We start from the raw sequence: 20,329 nt of genomic DNA on the forward strand, positions 1-20,329 counted from the left end.
GCTATTCAATAAAAACCTTTCTAGGGCAAGATCTTAAATTACAGAAATATGAGGAGACCGTCAAATAAGGGCCGTGGCCTGGGTCGTGGTGCTGCTGGTAGAGCTCCTGTTGCAAGGAGAGGACATGGTCGATCTGTGCCAGCTACACGCACAAGTGAAACACCTTCCTCAAGTGTGAGTAGGCGACAGAACCTGCATCAGTATTTGGTAGGGCATCAAACGCCCCTAGAAGTGATGAGGCCAGAACAAGTTGAGGCGATAGTAGATTGGTTTGCTGCTGACAGTGCCTCCAGTTCCTTCACATTGTCTCCCACCCAGTCTACTGCAGAAAGGTCAGAGTTGGCACCTGCAGCCAATGTCCAACCGTCTTTCACCTCACCCCCTTGCAAATCAGGCCAGCAGTCTGAGCCCCAAGCCATACAGCAGTCTCTTATTCTTTTTGAGGACTCTGTCAGCAGGGTTTCCCAGGGCCATCCACCTAGCCCTGCCCCAGAAGTGGAAGAGATTGAGTGCAGCGATGCCCAACCACTTATTTCTCAAGATGAGTACATGCAAGGATCATCGCAGCACGTCTCCGATGATGACGAAACGCAGGTGCCAACTGCTGCGGCGTTCAGCATTGTGGAGACCGACAAGGAGGGCAGGGGTGAAGACTGGGTGGAAGATGATGTGGAGGACGATGAGGTCCTCGACCCCACATGGAATGAACGTCATGCAGGTGACCTGAGTAGTTTGGAGGAAGAGGCGGTGGTCGCACAGAGCCACCAGCACAGCAGAAGAGGGAGCAGGGTGCAGAAGCGGAGCGGCCGTGCCCTAGACATTACGTCCGCTACTGCCCAACGCAGCAAGGGAACGAGCGCACCAAAGTCAGCTCAAAGGAGTTCTCTAGCGTGGAAGTTCTTTAGAAAATGTGCTGATGACAGGACACGAGTGGTTTGCACCCTGTGCAATCAGAGCTTGAAGCGAGGCATGAACCTTCTCAACCTGAGCACAACCTGCATGATCAGGCATCTAAGTGCAAAGCACGAGCTGCAGTGGAGTACACACCTTCAAAACCAAGAAACGTCTCTGGCTCATCCTGCTTCCTCTTCTGCTGCAGTCTCGGCCGCTCCAGCCACATCTGTAGTGATACCGGCACCTGCCACCCCGCAAACAGACGATCTGTCAGCAACACCACCACCTGGGTCACCAACAACCATCTCCACAATGTCCCGTGGAAGCGTTCAGCTTTCCATCTCCCAAACACTTGAGAGGAAGAGGAAGTACCCCCCTACCCACCCGCGATCCCTGGCCCTGAATGCCAGCATTTCAAAATTATTGGCCTTTGAAATGCTGTCATTCCGTCTGGTGGAGACGCACAGTTTTAAAAACCTTATGTCGGTGGCTGTCCCACAGTACGTCGTGCCCAGCCGCCACTACTTTTCCAGGCAAGCCATCCCTTCCCTGCACAACCAAGTGGGGGAAAATATCAGGTGTGCACTGCGCAACGCCATCTGTGCCAAGGTCCACCTAACTACGGATACGTGGACCAGTAAGCACGGTCAGGGGCGTTATATCTCCCTAACGGCACACTGGGTAAATGCAGTGGCGGATGGGCCTGAGGCGGATAGCAATTTGGCGCATGTCCTTCCACCACCGAGGATTGCAGGGCGCTTCAGTTTGCCTCCTGTTCGTAACTCCTCCTACTCCGCTTCCTCATCCTCTACCGCCTCCTCATCCGGACAGCGTAACACCTTCACCACCAACTTCAGCACGGCCAGGGGTAAACGACAGCAGGCAGTTTTACAACTTGCCTGTTTGGGGGACAAACCACACACCGCGCAGGAGTTGTGGAGGAGCATGGAACAGCAGACAAATGAGTGGTTGCTGCCAGCGAGCCTCAAGCCCGGCCTGGTGGTGTGTGATAACGGGCGAAATCTCATAGCAGCTCTGGGCCTAGCCGGTTTGACGCACATCCCTTGCCTGGCGCATGTGCTGAATTTGGTGGTGCAGAGGTTCCTTAAAAACTACCCCGATATGTCAGAGCTGCTGCAGAAAGTGCGGGCCGTTTGTGCGCACTTTCGGCGTTCTCACCCTGCTGCTGCTCGCCTGGCAGCGCTGCAGCGTAACTTCGGCCTTCCCGCTCACCGCCTCATATGTGACGTGCCCACAAGGTGGAACTCCACCTTGCACATGCTGGAAAGACTGTGCGAGCAGCAGCAGGCCATAGTGGAGTTTCAGCTGCAGCACGCACGCGTGAGTCGCTCTGCGGAACAGCACCACTTCACCACCAATAACTGGGCCTCCATGCGAGACCTGTGTGCCTTGTTGCGCTGTTTTGAGTACTCCACCAACATGGCCAGTGGCAATGACGCCGTTCTCAGCTTAACTATCCCACTTCTATGCCTCCTTGAAAAAACAATTCGGGCGATGATGGAAGAGGATGTGGCACAGGATGAGGAGGAGGAGGAGGATGAAGAGGTAACATTTCCAAGGCTTTCAGGGCAGTCATTCGCAAGGGGCTCCGAGGGTGGGTTCCTGCACACGCAAACGCCAGGGACGCAATTGTCCAGCAGGGGCACAGTTCTGGAGGATGAGGAGGATGAGGAGGAGGAGGAGCTGGAGGAGGAGATGGAACCATGTTCACAGCAGGGTGGCACCCAGGCCAGCTCATGGCCATCACTGGTGCGTGGCTGGGGGGATACAGAGGACACGGACGATACACCTCCCACAGAGGACAGCCTTTCGTCGCCTCTGGGCAGCCTGGCACACATGAGCGATTACATGCTGCAGTGTCTCCACAACGACCGCCGAGTTGCCCACATTCTAACTTGTGCTGATTACTGGGTGGCCACGCTGCTGGATCCCCGTTACAAGGACAACGTACCGTCCTTAATTCACTCACTGGAGCGCGATCGCAAGATGCGCGAGTACAAGCGCACGCTGGTAGACGCCATGCTGCTGGCATTCCCATCTGACAGCGGGGCCACAGTGGAAGCACAAGGCAGAGGAGGAGGAGGAGGAGGTCGCCAACGCAACCAGGGCACCGCCAGCACCTCAGAAGGCAGGGTTAGCATGGCCGAAATGTGGAAAAGCTTTGTCAGCACGCCACAACAAACAGCAGCACCAGCAGCTCAGATGGAACGTCTTAGCAGGAGGCAGCATTTTACCAACATGGTGGAGCAGTATGTGTGCACACGCCTACATGTAGTGAATGACGGGTCTGCCCCCTTCAACTTCTGGGTCTCCAAATTGGGCACATGGCCTGAGCTTGCCCTTTACGCCTTGGAGGTGCTGGCGTGCCCTGCAGCCAGTGTATTATCTGAACGGGTATTTAGCACGGCTGGGGGCGTTATAACAGACAAGCGCAGCCGCCTGTCCAGAGACAATGTGGACAAGCTCACGTTCATTAAAATGAACCAGGCATGGATCCCACGGGACTTTTCCGTACCTTATGCAGAATAGCAATGGATACCGACCTTACCCACCCATTGTTCCATTTTTGCTCTTTCTCACTCTTTTGGGGTGTACCCTCATTTAAAATTTTTGAAAAGAAGCAGTGTTGGCTACCTCGTCCTCCTCCTCAGGGCCAGATTAATGTAGGGGCTATTGGAGCTGCAGCTCCAGGCCCCTACCTTTTATATAGGCCCCGGGTTGGCCATATTCACTGTTACCGCTCTTCTGTCACTTGTAAACACAGAAGTCTGGCTTCTATGCTCGCTTCCCCAGGCAGCACCCTCAGAACCTCCCCACACAGCGTGAAGGCCGGACAAGGAGGGACAGTTGGCGATGCATGGATGTGTTTATGGGCTTCAGAGACAGCATCCCATGTTGAATTAGGCATGCATGGCTGCACCCTTCCTCCTCTGGGTGCATGGCAAGGCACGGCCCTTCAAAATCCTCAGCACCAAGCCCATGATGCTGTTAATCCGGCCCTGGTCCTCCTCCACCGCCGCTTCCACCTACACCGCCCATAGGTGTGCGCAGCCTATTGCATTAAGGTGTGCACCCCAAAGTTGAAATACACATGCATGTGTTTGCCAGCAGGGAGAGTAATGTATCGGGGCCATGTACCTGTAGGCAAGGAGAAATAGAGCAGAGCAGGTCCCAGGGAGATCTTTCCCATCTCCTCACTGGCAATGCTATGTGCCCTAGGTGATTAGGGTGTGCCCAGGCACACCCAGCACACCCTGTGCGCACGCCTATGTCACCGCCACATCCACCACCACCTCAACCTCCCTCCTACTCCATATGGGCCTCGTCCTTCAGAGATGAAGAAGAACATTGTTTTATTTTTCTGTTTTTTTTTTGTTGTTTTAAGTTATTTCCCTATCCACATTTGTTTGCAGAGCACTTGCCATGCTCTTAATTACGTTTTGCTGCCATTTGCAGCACTCTAGCCCTTTCCTTTGGTGTTTTAGAGCCATTTTAGTGCCTTAAAGTTCGGGTCCCCATTGACTTCAATGGGGTTCGGTGTCCGGGAAAAGTTCGGTAAAAGTCCGGGACACGGACCCGGACTTTTTTTTAAAGTTCGGCCGAACCCGTCGAACACGGACATCTAGGTGTTCGCTCAACCCTAGTCCCGAGGCCTTTCTCTCCAAACCTGGGGCCCTTGATTACGGTTCCGCAGTTGGACCCTTTCACATGCTCTGTAGCAGGCCCACTTCCGGCTGCCTTGGTGCCCCCCCCCCCCCCAAAAGTGGGACCTTTGCGACCTTGGTAGTTCCACCACTCTGCAGTATCATGGGGTGGGTTGAATGCTCTGCAGTGTATCATGGGATAGTTGTAATTCTCTGCAGTGTATCATAGAATGGGTGGAAGGCTCTGCAATGTCATGGGATTGGTGGAATGCTCAGCAGTGTGTCATGCGAGAGAGGCGAAATGCTCTGCTGTGTCATGGGATTGGGGTGAATGCTCTGCAGTGTATCATGGGATGGGTGGAATATTCTGAGGTGTATCATTGGATGGTTGTAATGCTCTGCAATGTCATGGAATGGATGGAATGCTATGCAGCGTGTCATGGGATGGGTGGAATGCTCTGCAGTGTATCATGGGATGGGTGGAATGCTCTACTCATTTTTTTGAGACAGATAGAGATTTCTTTTGGTGGTATTTCATCACCACTGGGTTTTTTATTTTTTTTGCTAAACAAACAAAAAAAGACCAAAAATTAAAAAAAAAAAAAAAGTTTTTCTAAAATGTTGTAAAAAAGTAATTTTTCCCCTTCACTGATGTTCGCTGATGAGGCTGTACTGATGGGCACTGACAGGCGGAAATTATAGGCATCACTGATAGGCACTGACAGGCAGCACTGATTGGCACTGATGGGCACTGACAGGCCGGACTGATGGGCACTGACAGGCGGCACTGATGGGCACTGACAGGCAGCACTGATGGGCACAGAAGGGCACTGTTGGGGCTGCACTGATCATCAGAACACTGATGATCATTGCCCTGATTATTAGTGTAGATGTCCCCTGTGTGGATTTTCCAGTTATTGGCTCTCCTCGTGCTGAAGAATGCCGATAACCGGCAAACCCTGTTTACACTGTGATTGGACACAGCTGATCACATGGTAAAGAGCTGCTCTTTAGCACAATCTGTGATCAGCAGTGTCCCAAGGACACAGCGGTCACAGATGTCTGCGGATGCACGCCGGGGCGTGTGAGAAGCGCAATCAGAGGACGTCAACAGGCGCCCACCCGGCAATGTGTGACTACGCTGTAGCCGTCATTCGGCTATAGCGTGATCATGAAGAGGTTAAGGAGGCGTGGCAGGGGGTGTGTCCTATGCCTACATTCTTTTGCTCATAGGTGTCCCTTGTTCCCATCTCAAAAAGGTGGGAGGTATGTGTTATGGGATGGGATGGGTGTAATGCTCTGCAGTGTATCATGGGATGGGTGGAATGCTCTCCTTGGAAGTGCCACATCCCAAATGTAAACTACAAAAAGGAATTCCCCTAGTGGTGGTATTTTTAAGGCACTGGTTAGAAAAATTGAGTATAAGTAACAGAAAATTGAAAAAATATAATTTATTAAAGAAGAATCACAATAAGTTAAAAAAACGCTAGATCCCGAGGTGGATACCCAACGCGTTTCAAAGTAGCAGATATAACTCCTTCTTCAGGGGTAACCTTGGATAGCGGTATAATCTGCTGTGTTGATATAGGATTGTGAGCTTGCAAGGTTACCCTGAAGAAGGAGTTATATCTGCGACTTTGAAACGCGTTGGGTATCCACCTCGGGATCTAGCGGGCCTTGTCTGTCATGTGATTTGATGTATTGTATACAGCTTGCTATATTTTTTAACGTATTGTGATTCTTCTTTAATAAATTATATTTTTTCAATTTTCTGTTACTTATACTCAATTTTTCTAACCAGTGCCTTAAAAATCCCACCACTAGGGGAATTCTTTTTTGTGATGCTCTGCAGTATGTCATGGTATGGGTGGAATACTCTGCAGTATATCATGGGATATGGGAAATGCTCTGCAGTATGTCATGGTATGGGTGTAATGCTCTGCAGTGTATAATGGGATGGGTGGAACTGTATATTTGTTGGTAGGTAGTGTTGAGCGAACACGGACTGTATTATTCGTGTTCGTACCAAATAATTGGATTTTTGTTACCCGAACACGGACCCGAAAACTTTACTGTATGTTCGGGTTTAAAATCCGTGTTCGGTCATTTTATTTCCTGTTTTGTATGTAATGGCGCGCCTTTAATGGCGGGCTTTCAACAGCCAATCAACAAGCGTTTAACTGGTGTGCGCCATCACAGCCATGCCTACTAATGTATTAGTAGCTGTGATTGGCCATCTGAAGCATGTGACCATGTCTTTATAAGTTCGAGAGCCCCAGCGCGCCGCGTCATTCTGCTGTAGTTTAGGGACAGAGCACACATCATACGTGCTGGCTGCTGATTAGGGACAGACAGTGATTCTGTGAAAAATTGTGTCCGAAAAGAATGCAGGGACAGGTCGGAGTGCAGGCAGGGAGAGTTATTAGAGCATTTTAGGGACAGGCTGGAGATTAGGCAGGGTCAGTCTACATCGATTTTGCTGTGTGGGGGGTGGTGCAGTGAACGATCTTTTTGAGCATTTTAGGGACAGGCTGCAGAGATTAGGCAGGGACAGTCTACATCGATTTTGCTGTGTGGGGGGTGGTGCAGTGAACAATCTTTTTGCCCTCACTTGAGCCCACTGAGGAGGAGGAGGAGGAGGGAGAAAAAAATCTATTTTTATCAGTCTGTTGTGTGCAGCGTTCAGCTATATTTCACTACAGATTGCTGTTCTAATCTGCTATTAAAAAATTAATTTAAAGGGGAATTTTTTTTTAAGAGCACTTGCCATGCTCTTAACTACATTTTGCTGCCATTTGCAGCACTCTAGCCCTTTCCATTGGTGTTTTAGAGCCATTTTAGTGCCTGAAAGTTCGGGTCCCCATTGACTTCAATGGGGTTCGGTGTCCGGGTAAAGTTCGGAAAAAGTCCGGGACACGGACCCAGACTTTTTTTTCAAGTTCGGCCGAACCCGCCAAACACGGACATCCAGGTGTCCGCTCAACTCTATTGGTAGGTCCAAAGACGATTGTACAATCAGATGCTGCAAAGCAGGAGAAGACTGCAAACATTTTAGTGTATTTTAGAAGGGCAGTAGAAAACCCTACCCCCATCTCCTTTATATATGCCTAAATGGCTTAGGTACTTTCTATTCCTGCAGACTTGTAATGTTATTAAAATGTCTGCTTTAGTTTTCTCCCCTTTCTTTCAGAAATTTCTCTCTGTTGCTATGTTGCTCCGTATCAGCTACATCTGTCACACCTAAATCCCCCAACCTAACTTCCTAAAACTGCCTTGGCCACATAGAAAAAATAATTGATGCCGGTACTTAAAAAATAATTTTTTTTAAAAAAATTGCGGGCAGACGGTTTTCATTTAGTCATCAAAAATTCAAAGCTCTCTTCTTTTTTCTTTGTCCAGGTGGAGAAGAACGAGGATGCTGACCAAAAAATTGACCAAGATGCAAACAAACCAGAGGACAAAGCTCATAAAGCCGCTACCAAAATCCAGGCCAGCTTCCGCGGACACATAATCCGGAAAAAGCTCAAGGGGGACAAGAAAGATGAGAATTCTGGAGAGGCAGTAGAGAACCACAAAGAGGAGGACGCAGAAAAGACAGAGAAGGAGGCCCCCAAAACAGAGGAACCCACCAGCGATGGACCTTTGTCTGGAGAGGACAAGAAGAAATCCGAGAACTCTTCGGAAGACAAAAAGCCAGAAGGGGGTTCAGAGGAGGAAGCCAAAAACACAGATAAGTCTACTACGGAAGAGAAGCATGCGGAGTCAGAGGGCACCGTGAAGGGTACCAGTGAAAACTCCTCGGGAGGTGATTCCAACCAAGCAAAGGATGAGTCCAAACAAGCCAACGTGCCTGCTGCTAGTCCAGAAGCTGCTCCGGCAAAGGAGGAGCCCAAACAGGAGAAAGTGGAGAGCAGTCAAGATGAGGAAAAAAAAGGAGGTAAATTTTTACTTGTTTGATTTTGAACTGTCTTTTGGTGACATTTGTGTCTCAGGGTTGACTTAGATGGCTTGATACTTGAAAGCATCACTTGTAAACTATGCATCTTTGGTATTAGGGAGAAAAATAGTGTGCTATCGTTGGTATCAGTGGGAGGAATAGTGCTCCATTGTTGGTGTCAGTGGGAGGAATAGTGCCCCATCATTGGTGTCAGTGGAAGAAATAGTGCCCCATCATTGGAGTCAGTGGGAGGAATAGTGCCCCATCATTGGAGTCAGTGGCAGGAATAGTGCCCCATCATTGGTGTCAGTGGGAGGAATAGTGCCCCATCATTGGTATTAGTGGGAGGAATAGTGCACCATCATTGGTGTCAGTGGGAGGAATAGTGCTCCATTGTTGGTGTCAGTGGGAGGAATAGTGCCCCATCATTGGTATCAGTGGGAGGAATAGTGCCCCATCATTGGTATCAGTGGGAGGAATAGTGCCCCATCATTGGTGTCAGTGGGAGGAATAGTGCTCCATTGTTGGTGTCAGTGGGAGGAATAGTGCCCCATCATTGGTATCAGTGGGAGGAATAATGCCCCATCATTGGTGTCAGTGGGAGGAATAGTGCCCCATCATTGGTATTAGTGGGAGGAATAGTGCCCCATCATTGGTGTCAGTGGGAGCAATAGTGCCCCATCATTGGTGTCAGTGGGAGGAATAGTGCCCCATCATTGGTATTAGTGGGAGGAATAATGCCCCATCATTGGTGTCAGTGGGAGGAATAATGCCCCATCATTGGTATTAGTGGGAGGAATAATGCCCCATCATTGGTGTCAGTGGGAGGAATAATGCCCCATCATTGGTATTAGTGGGAGGAATAATGCCCCATCATTGGTGTCAGTGGGAGAAATAGTGCCCCATTCTTGGTGTCAGTAGGAGAAATAGTGCCCCATTCTTGGTGTCAGTAGGAGAAATAGTGCCCCATTCTTGGTGTTAGTGGGAGAAATAGTGCCCCATTTATGTGTTAGTAGGAGAAATAGTGCCCCATTGTTGATGTCAGTAGCAGAAATTATACCCCATTCTTGGTGTCAGTGGGAGGAATAGTGTCTTGTATCAGTGGAAGGAAAAGTGCCCCAAAGGCCAGATAAAGGCAAGCCAATGGCTGCATCCGGCCCTTGAGGTGCAGTTTGGAGACCTCTTTCCTAGACAATTGTGCTGCCAACATTGTGGTAACAGTTTGGTGAAGGCCCTTTCTATTTCCGCATGGCTGTGCGCCTGTGCATAAATCCAGCCCCATAAAGACATGGTTTGACAAGTCTGGTGTGGAGAAACTTGAGTGGCCTTCACTGATGGTCAAGTGTCCACAAGCCTTTGGCCTTATAGTGTTTAATCTGGATGGCCTCCAAAGAAGATAAAAAAGAATGGTAGGGACCACAAGAGAAAAGTGGATAGTGTGATCCCTACCATTTGTTTTTATCTTCTTTGGAGGCTATACTGATTAAACACTGTAAGGCCAAAGGCATGTGGAAACCTGATGGCAAGGTAAAAATTATTGCTGAAATTGGCTTTTACCGTATATACTCGAGTATAAGCCGACCCGAATATAAGCTGAGACCCCTAATTTTACCACAAAAAAGTGGGAAAACGTATTGACTCGAATATAAGCCTAGGGTGGGAAATGCAGCAGCTACTGGACCCAACTGGACCACTACAAGACACAAAACAGGGGCTGCGGGAATGGTACAGGAGATGGCGCAGGTCATAGTATAGGCATTGCACAGGTCATGGTAAGGGCATGGCACAGGTCAGGGCACAGGTGATGGTATAGGCATGGCACAGGTCATGGTACAGGCATGGCACAGGTCATGGTGCAGGCATGGCACAGGTCATGGTACAGGAGATGGTATAGGCATAGCACAGGTGATGGTACAGGCATTGCACAGTATGTACAGGCATGGCACAGTATGTACAGGCATGGCACAGTAGGTATAGGCATTGCACAGTAGGTATAGTCATGGCACAGTAAGTACAGGCATGGCACAGGAGAATGTCCTGTACCATGCCCACAGAACTGCATGAGGAAATGCAGGGGCTGCGGAGGAGTCTCACTTACCTGTCGGTGAGCCGCTTTCGATTTAAAAATCGCGCCGCCCGGCGCCAATACTACGTCACCGCAAATGCGCCGCTGATGCTCGGGAAAACCCGAACCCGTTCGGCTATTCCCGGGCATGCCGCACATGTGCAGTGACACGTCGGCGCCGAGCGGCGCCATTTTTAAAAACACAGTGCAGCCAGTGACTCGAGTATAAGCCAAGGGGGCACTTTCAGCATGAAAAAACATGCTGAAAAACTTGGCTTATACTCAAGTATATAGGGTACTTACATCTAGGTGCTTGCTAGAATCCAGAAATAAATGGCAACAAATACATAAGCTTGTGGAAAACATCTTGGTCTCAATGCAGAACTTTAGTCTTTTATGGTTGCACTCAATGTTGATGGGAGGTACCCAGAAGTCCACAATGGGAGTACTAATATCCTGGTGATACCAAAGACACCTGTGAGACAACATCATCAGTTGTGTCAACGCAGCAGTTGTACAAAGTGTAAATCAACCATTCTCAAATAGGTTCTGTGGAACCATGAGGTTCCTTCGGAGGTTGTCAGGGGTTTCCTTGAGTTGTGGCTAACTGACCTTTCCATTTGATGGTGCCTGTGTAGCGGTCAGAGGAGTAGGGGACCGCAATGCAGAATTCAAGTACAGTACAGCAGACAATGAGGCTGAAGCAGATACCGGCTTTATTGACCAACAGAGTATAATGGCCGGAGAATGATGTTAACAGTAATAACAGATTACATAGGTTTACAGCAAAGTTAACTGCAATGTGATACATAAAATGGCGCTCCCGCCAACGCACACACAGAAATACAGGCTACTCTGCTATATGATCCTATCTGATTCCCGCTAACCGGGACACGTTGCTGCAACGCTCTGTCTACAGAGACCTGCTCTATGTCCTGCCACAGGTTAGCACCGGTGCACACTCACAGTTCTGTAGGTACAGCTGCTTTATCTCAGTCTCTGTGATGGTGGATGTAGTCAGGTCTCTGGATCTGTCCCTTGCTGACTGTAGCTGCAGTCTCTTATGCACTGGTCTGGGTTTCTTTGCAGGTTGTTTATCTTGTTCTGTCACTTGGAGGTCACTGCAGTCTGGCCCCTTGCTCTGTAACTTGCTTAAGGTGCTCTGGAATGTTCTCTCCTCTCTTCCTCTGGTTCTCAGCTGCTGTCCGTAGTATCACAGTTCAGCTCTGTCTCCTCTGGCAAGATCCTGTTGCTCTGTCCCAGGATTATACAGTCTATATGCCCTCTTAAGGCCACAGCATGCAGTCCCTTTTCTCAGCTCAGCACAGCCATAGAGAGACGAACACCACACCCTTCCAGGAACTTCCTGCTTCCTCCTCCTTTCCAGAAACATCCCTTCACCTAAAGCAACAACAACTGTGGCTTATTCTCATTGACAACAACAGTGACATCTTGTGGCTGAAAGATGCATGACAGTCTGTGGGAATTTCTCAATAGAAGTACATTGTAATGGAGTTAGTCATTCAAGGGGCTGACCCCCTACACCTGCATAATTCCAGAACCAGTGCCACTTGGAAAAACCAAATTCATGACATCAATGATCTTTTAAGATGTTTGTAAAGGTGACATTCTGAGCACCATTGTAAGAGGACATTCTTCCCACTGACCCCCACTATAAGGAGTATTTATACCACTAGCCACCAATGTATAGGGACATTTGTCCACTGACCCCCAATGAATTTGTTTTAGCAGGGGTTTCTTGAGACCTGAAAATTATTTCAAGGGTTCCTCTGCAGTAAAAAGGTTGAGAAAGTTTGGTCTAAATCTAGGCAGAAAATGTGTTTCCTGCTCTCTAGAGGCAGTCATCTTTCTGATTAAATATAATAAACTCAGACCTATAGCTCTGCAATCAGCAAAGCCCAGGGCTCCTGCTGGCTGGAGAGCTGTAGCTTGATTTTAGCAGGAAGCATGTTGGACCTCTGCAGAGAGACCACTGTGTATGCACAGAGAGCAAGGATCCTTATGTGCAAAATGCTGGCAAAGTACAGGCTGTACTACTAAGGTAGGGTGACCAGATGTCCCCGCTTTCCAGGGACAGTCCCCGGAATAAGGAAACTGTCCCCGGACCAAGTCTGTCCCCGGTTTTGTCCCCGGATTCATGGCCAGATTAATGTAGAGAGGGCACCCCATGCTGGCTGAAAAACAGCCTGGTGGCTCAAATTCAGACACCCCCTACTGGACGATCTCACTGCCGCTCCTGCTGCTGTTCAGTGGAGGGGAGGCAGAGCCAAAAATTGACTGTGTGGAGGGTGGAGACCGGGAGATGAGCAGATGGGGGGGGGGGGGTCTGTTTGTACACAGGTGAGGGCAGTGGGGGAGCTAAGAGGTGGCTGCAGAGATAATCTGTGAGAGAAGGGTGCAGAGGTGAGCTATGGATGTGGGGGCAGAAGTGTCCTCTGTGTATAGCAAACCTCTGAAACCTGCACTCTATGCCTAACACCCTCCTGTAAATTATGTTGTTCTATGCCCAGCGCTCTGTGTTTTATGCAGTCCTGTGCCCAGTGCTCTGTGTATTATGCAGTCCTGAACCCAGCACTTTGTTATACAGTCCTGAACCCAGCGCTCTGTTTATTATGCAGTCCTGTGTCCAGCGCTCTGGATTATGCAATCCTGTACCCAGTGCTCCGTGTATTATACAGTCCTGTGTCCAGCACTCTGTGTATTATGTACTCCTGTACCCAGCGCTCTGTGTATTATGCACTCCTGTACCCAGCGCTCTGTGTATTATGCAGTCCTGTGCCCAGCGCTCTGTGTATTATGCACTCCTGTGCCCAGCGCTCTGTGTATTATGAGCTCCTGAACCCAGCGCTCTGTGTATTATACAGTCCTGTGTCCAGCGCTCTGTGTATTATGCACTCCTGTACCCAGCGCTCTGTGTATTATGCAGTCCTGAATCCAGCACTTTGTTTATTATACAGTCCTGAACCCAGCGCTCTGTTTATTATGCAGTCCCGTGCCCAGTGCTCTGGATTATGCAATCCTGTACCCAGTGCTCCGTGTATTATACAGTCCTGGCCCAGCGCTCTGTGTATTATGCACTCCTGTGTCCAGCATTCTGTGTATTATGCACTCCTGTACCCAACGCTCTGTGTATTATGCACTCCTGTACCCAACGCTCTGTGTATTATGCACTCCTGTACCCAGCGCTCTGTGTATTATGCACTCCTGTACCCAGCGCTCTGTGTATTATACAGTTCTGTGCCCAGCGCTCTGTGTATTATGCACTCCTGTGCCCAGCGCTCTGTGTATTATGCACTCCTGAACCCAGCGCTCTGTGTATTATACAGTCCTGTGTCAAGCGCTCTGTGTATTATGCACTCCTGTACCCAGCTCTCTGTGTATTATGCAGTCCTGAACTCAGCACTTTGTTATACAGTCCTGAACCCAGCGCTCTGTTTATTATGCAGTCCCGTGCCCAGTGCTCTGGATTATGCAATCCTGTACCCAGTGCTCTGTGTATTATACAGTCCTGTGTCCAGCACTCTGTGTATTATGTACTCCTGTACCCAGCGATCTGTATATTATGCACTCCTGTACCCAGCGCTCTGTGTATTATGCAGTCCTGTGCCCAGCGCTCTGTGTATTATGCACTCCTGTGCCCAGCGCTCTGTGTATTATGCACTCTTGAACCCAGCGCTCTGTGTATTATACAGTCCTGTGTCCAGCGCTCTGTGTATTATGCACTCCTGTACCCAGCGCTCTGTGTATTATGCAGTCCTGAATCCAGCACTTTGTTTATTATACAGTCCTGAACCCAGCGCTCTGTTTATTATGCAGTCCCGTGCCCAGTGCTCTGGATTATGCAATCCTGTACCCAGTGCTCCATGTATTATACAGTCCTGGCCCAGCGCTCTGTGTATTATGCACTCCTGTGTCCAGCATTCTGTGTATTATGCACTCCTGTACCCAACGCTCTGTGTATTATGCACTCCTGTACCCAGCGCTCTGTGTATTATGCACTCCTGTACCCAGCGCTCTGTGTATTATGCACTCCTGTACCCAGCGCTCTGTGTATTATGCACTCCTGTACCCAGCGCTCTGTGGATTATACAGTCCTGTGCCCAGCGCTCTGTGTATTATACAGTCCTGTGCCCAGCGCTCTGTGTATTATGCACTCCTGTGCCCAGCGCTCTGTGTATTATGCACTCCTGAACTCAGCGCTCTGTGTATTATACAGTCCTGTGTCCAGCGCTCTGTGCATTATGCACTCCTGTGCCCAGCGGTCTGTGTATTATGCACTCCTGTGCCCAGCGCTCTGTGTATTATGCACCCCTGTGCCCAGTGCTCGGTGTATTATGCAGTCCTGTGCCATTTGCCAATAAAAAAAAAAAAAATATGTCCCCGGATTTCATTTGAAAATTCTGGACACCTTATACTAAGGCTCTCACTACTTTCTAATGAGACTTTTCATACATTTTTATACACCTGCAATGTATTTTTCTGGTCTGTTTAAAGTTCATTGGGCTTGCAAGAAAGAGTTTTTTAGTCCTCAATCATCGTATGTGCTGTTCTGAGCTATGTGAGCAGGAAATTTCCATAAAACCCCAGATTCTGCCTTGGCACTGGTCCACACTGATAAAAAACACAAGAGCCGCGGGGACTCTTCCATGGGCCAGCTCGCCCTTGACATTGGCCCATCATTGTTCCAGTCACGCTGATGGAGGGAGCCGCTGCTTACTAGATAGAGATATGAGTTTGTCCCCTGCACAGCCTGAGTTTGGCACTGCTTAGGGAGCAGAAGGTCCGCTCAGCCACCGCCATCACACATCTCATATGTACGTATCAGCAACTCTGCCTTCATCCAGCACGGCTCAGCCTCTAATTAATAGTATATTGGCTCTGGGATTGTCATTGCTAAATCAGAATGTAACTGGCACTCCTCCAGTGCCAAGGCTTGGCGTTAAGCTGCCAAAGTCAGTAATAAAATGTGGTCAGCTTAAGGACATTGTAAATAATTGAGGTTTACATTGAGGAACCATTAAAGGGCCAATAAAGCTGAAATGGGATCAGTTTGTGATGAATAATGTGGTGAGTAAAAGTTTAATACACGCACAGCGCGCATGTACGCTCCTGTTATTTCTCTATGAGGACCTTCCATGTATTTCTCTTCAAGGCCCATCCATTAGATGCATGCCATACCGCAGGAGAAAGTAGTGAACCTGCCAGATAGCAACAGTAGGAGTGAACTTAGTAATAAAAGGGACTTCTACTGAAAAAGACATGCCCGGAGCTTGAAGGAAATGATAAGCATAGGGCATACATGACAGGGGGGAAGGAAAACCAGGCAGTAGGAGGTTAAAGAGGAAGTAAAGTCCAAAAAAAAATCAGAGAAAAAAAAAGCCCTGTAAAGAGAAAGGCATAATGAGCTAGTATGCATCGCATACTAGCTCATTATGTAGTACTTACCTTAAAACGAAGCCCCCGCCGTGCCGCCACCTCAGCGACAGGACGGCGACATGTCCTGCCGTCCCGCCATCTGATTGGCCGGAGGCGCGATTACATCACTCCCGCGCATGCGCGCGGGAGCCGCCGTTCACGGCACTGAGCTCTGAAGGAACGGCACGGGTGGCCGTTCCCTCAGAGCGCCTGCGCCGATGACGTCATCAGCAGTTTGCGCTGTAAATATCTCCTAAACGGTGCAAGTTTGGGAGATATTTATAGCACCTATAGGTAAAAGTTATACAAGAGGGTTTACAACCTCTTTAACCTCTTGCCGACCGGCGCACGACTATATATGGCGGCGGTCAGCCCTCCTGGGCAAAGTGACGTATATATACTGTTGCAGAGTGCGATCACTGGGTGCAGCGGAGTCCATTCAGATCAGACATTGTGGAGTAACAGGAACTGGCTTCTTTATTGGAACATAACACAAAAATCAAAGATGTCACCTCATTGTAATAAGAACAACAGACAGGAAGAGATAACCAACAAGTTCAGTACAGGAAATTACAACACATCATAGATAATGCATAGCACATCACTGAGCATTAGCGACATCTAGTGTCCTATTTGTGAACTGCAGTTAATCTGCTAAGCTGAAAGCTGTTGTATCTCCAACATATACGTCACTCGCCCGCGAGCCAATAGGGGGCGAGCATGCGCCGCCGGAGGCGCGCTCCCGCCCCCGCTCGTTCTCGGACACTCCAGCGCGAGTGACCGGCGGCTCGGATGTCCGCCGGTCACTCGCGATCTCCCGCTGGAGAGGGAGAAAGGCAGGCGGCTGATGTAAACAAAGCCGCCTGTCATTCTCCCTGGTGTAACTGCAGAGATCATACGATCCTTCTATGTAGGATCGTATGTCTCTGTGGTTACATGAAAAGCCACGCCCCTTTACAGTAAGAAGCACATCCCTAGGGACACATTTAACCCCTGCCTCTCCAATACAGTTAACCCCTTCACTACCAGTGTCATTTAACAGTAACAGTGCATATGTATAGCACTGATTACTGCAGTAATGTCACTGGTAACCCCAAAAGTGTCAAAAATGTCAGTCAAGGGTCCAATCTGTCCGCCGCAATGTCGCAGTACCGCAAAAAAAATCGCAGATCGCCACCATTACTCCTTAAAAAAAAAAAAAAACAACAAAAATGACAAAAATCTTTCCCTTAGTTAGTAAGCGCAATAACTTTTGCGCAAACCAATCAAAATACGCTTTTTGCGATTTTTTTTTTTTTTTTTTTACCAAACATATGTAGCATAAAACAAATTGGCCTAAAATGTTAAAAAATTTAGATTTTTACATTTTTTTTTTTGGGGGGGGGGGGGGAATTTCATATAAAAAAATGTGAAAAATATTGTTATTTTTTGCAAAATTGACGCTCTTTTTTTTTTTGTTTATAGCGCATGATTAAAAAATTGCACAGGTGATCAAATACCACCAAAAGAAAGCTCTGTTTGTGGGGGAAAAAAGGACATCAAATTAGTTTTGGTACAGCGTCGCACGACCGCGCAATTGTCCATTAAAATCACACAGTGCCGAATCGCAAAATAGGCCCTGGTCAGGAAGGGGGTAAAATCTTCCGGGGCTTAAGTGATTAAAGGGCCAATAAACCTGAAATGGGATCAGTTTGTGATGAATAATGTGGTGAGTAAAAGTTTAATACACGCACAGCGTGCATGTACGCTCCGGTTATTTCTCTTTGAGGACCTTCCATGTGTTTCTCTTCGAGGTCCTTCCATTAGAAGCATGCCATACCGCAGGAGAAAATAGTGAACCTGCCAGATAGCAATAGTAGGAGTGAACTTAGTAATAAAAGGGACTTCTACTGAAAAAGACATGCCCGGAGCTTGAAGGAAATGATAAGCATAGGGCATATATGACAGGGTGGAAGGAAAACCAGGCAGTAGGGGGTTAAATTAGTTGTTGGGATATGAGAGGTCAGGACTCTTACCTTATTGGCAGAGCAGACAAGGTGATGGGGAGGAGCAGGAGAGAGAGTAGTTGGAGGGGAGGAGTGAAGGGGGCTTCACTTGCAGACTGGAGATCATAGGAGAAACGTCCCTCCCGCCCGCCCTGGTGATGCCGTTTTCTGTTGTTCTGCTAGGGAGGTTGGACGTTGAAGGTTGGGGTCCTTGACGAGGGTCCAAAACATGGTTTTAAACAATAAAATGGTGGGACCCATCTCAGGTATGGAGTCCTATGGCTGGTCTGGTTCAGTCTAGACCGACCGGGTAGTGTAAGGTGGTAGAGGTCTGCGGTCAGTTAGGATAGTCCTCGAGGCGGTGTTGTGGTGGCTGGGGACAGAACCTAACTTAATGGTACCACAGACTCCAAAGTTATGTGAGATGGTATCGTCAAGGATCTGCAACCATTCTTTGATCTGGATTGGTTTGACTGTTTTATGTTATTTATGGTTTTGTTTAATAAAAGGCCGAACCGGCCATTTAATCCCAATGCCGAGTTACTGTTGTCATTTAAAGGTAAAGGGAGTGGTGTTGGTTGGGTAATGATCCAGGTAATATGGTTAAACAGGTGGGATCTGAACTACCCTTGTCATGCATTTTACTGAAGGAAAATGGACAAATGCAATGGGCCCCTCCTTAAAAGAGAAGATTGGGATTCAGCGTTTTTTCCCATTTATACTTACCTAGGTGGTGCTAGATCTGTCCCCCAACGCCTCTACAGTGAGAACTGAGCGATTGAACAATGCCGGTCGCTTGATTCTGACAGATCCCCCCAGCAGAGAGCTGCTGACTGTCAGTCACAACTCTCTGCTCTGCCCCCTCCTCGCTCATTGGAGCGCTGAGCTGTGGAGGGGGCGGGAGCGGGCCGGCTCAGGCTCTCAGCGGCTTGCTGAGAGGCTCCTCTCCGCCATTATTCTCTCCTTGTCCCTTCCCACCTTCAATCTCTCCCTGTCCCCCTCTCCCTCTGTTCCTCTCACTTTCTCCTTGTCCCTCTCCTCCTGTTCCACCATTTCCCTCTCTCACTCTCCATCTGTCCCCCAGCGCCTCTACAGTGAGAAATGAGCGATTGAAAAACGCAGATCGCTTGGTTCTGACAGATCCCCCAGCAGAGAGCTGCTGACTGTCAGTCACAACTCTCTGCTCTGCCCCCCTCCTCGCTCATTGGAACGCTGAGCTGTGGAGGGGGCGGGAGCAGCCAGCTCAGGCTCTCAGCGGCTCGCTGAGAGGCTCCTCTCTACCACTATTCTCTCCTTGTCCCTTCCCCCCTTTAATCTCTCCCTGTCCCCCTCTCCCTCTCTTCCTCTCACTTTCTCCTTGTCCCTCTCCTCCTGTTCCACCATTTCCCTCTCTCACTCTCCATCTGTCCTTTTCCTCTGCCCTTTGTCCCTCTCCATCTGTCCAACATCTGCCCCCCCCTCCTCTGTCCCTCTCTTCCTGTCCCTCTTGTGAGTGGGTGCAGCATGGTGCACGGCAACAACACACACACAGTCCAGGTGCAATTAATGGAATTTGTATTGAAGCAAAGGCAGAAAAGTTCACAACAAACCCACTGCACTTTGTACATAGCGCACCCCTGAACCCTGCACTCTGTACATAATAAACTCCTAAACTCTGCACTCTATGTAATGCACCCCTGAACCCTGCACTCTGTACGTAATAAACTCCTAAACTCTGCACTCTATGTAACGCACTCCTGAACCCTGCACTCTGTACATAGCACACCCCTGAACTCTGTATGTAATGCACTCCAGAACTCTACACTCTGTACATAGAGCACCCCTGAACCCTGCACTCTGTATGTAGCAGACCCCTGAACCCTGCACTGTGTACGTAACGCACCCCTAACCCTGCAATCTATACGTAGTGCACCCCTGAACTTTGCAGTCTGTGCGTAGTGCACCCCTAAACTCTGCACTCTGTGCATAGTGCACCCCAGAACCTTGAACTCTGTACATAATGCACCCCTGAAACCTGCACTCTGTGCATAACACACTCTTGAACTCTGCACTCTGTATGTAGCATAACCACAAACCCTGCACTCTTCCTCTGTCTCTCCTCTTATTCTCTCCCTCTCGTCCCTCTCTTCCCTGCCCCCCCCCACCCCCTCTCCTCTTTTGTCTTATGGTTTCTTTTAAGCCCATAAACCATAATCATGTGTCAGAAGAAACCCATGGGACAGTCTGCTGCGTATTATAATATCTTTATTAGATTTGCAACCGATCGCCTGTAGTCATTTCAAACAGAACAGCTTCTTGTGAAGCGAGAAGAGTTAAAGTGATTGTAAAATCTCGTTTTTTTTTCTAA

General features: G+C 48.8%; 1 protein-coding gene across 1 annotated transcript in view; it reads left to right on the top strand.

Moving 5' to 3' along the window:
* GAP43 (growth associated protein 43) overlaps window positions 1-20,329 on the top strand; it is a 167,602-nt gene that overhangs the window by 76,408 nt on the left and 70,865 nt on the right. The window contains exon 2 of the mRNA XM_082245476.1: window positions 7,959-8,496. Within this exon, the coding sequence (XP_082101602.1) occupies window positions 7,959-8,496 (538 nt within the window). The remainder of the gene's footprint in view (window positions 1-7,958; window positions 8,497-20,329) is intronic.

The sequence above is a fragment of the Pelophylax lessonae genome, assembly GCF_965119305.1.
Source record: "Pelophylax lessonae genome assembly, chromosome: 2".
Lineage (NCBI taxonomy): Eukaryota > Metazoa > Chordata > Amphibia > Anura > Ranidae > Pelophylax > Pelophylax lessonae.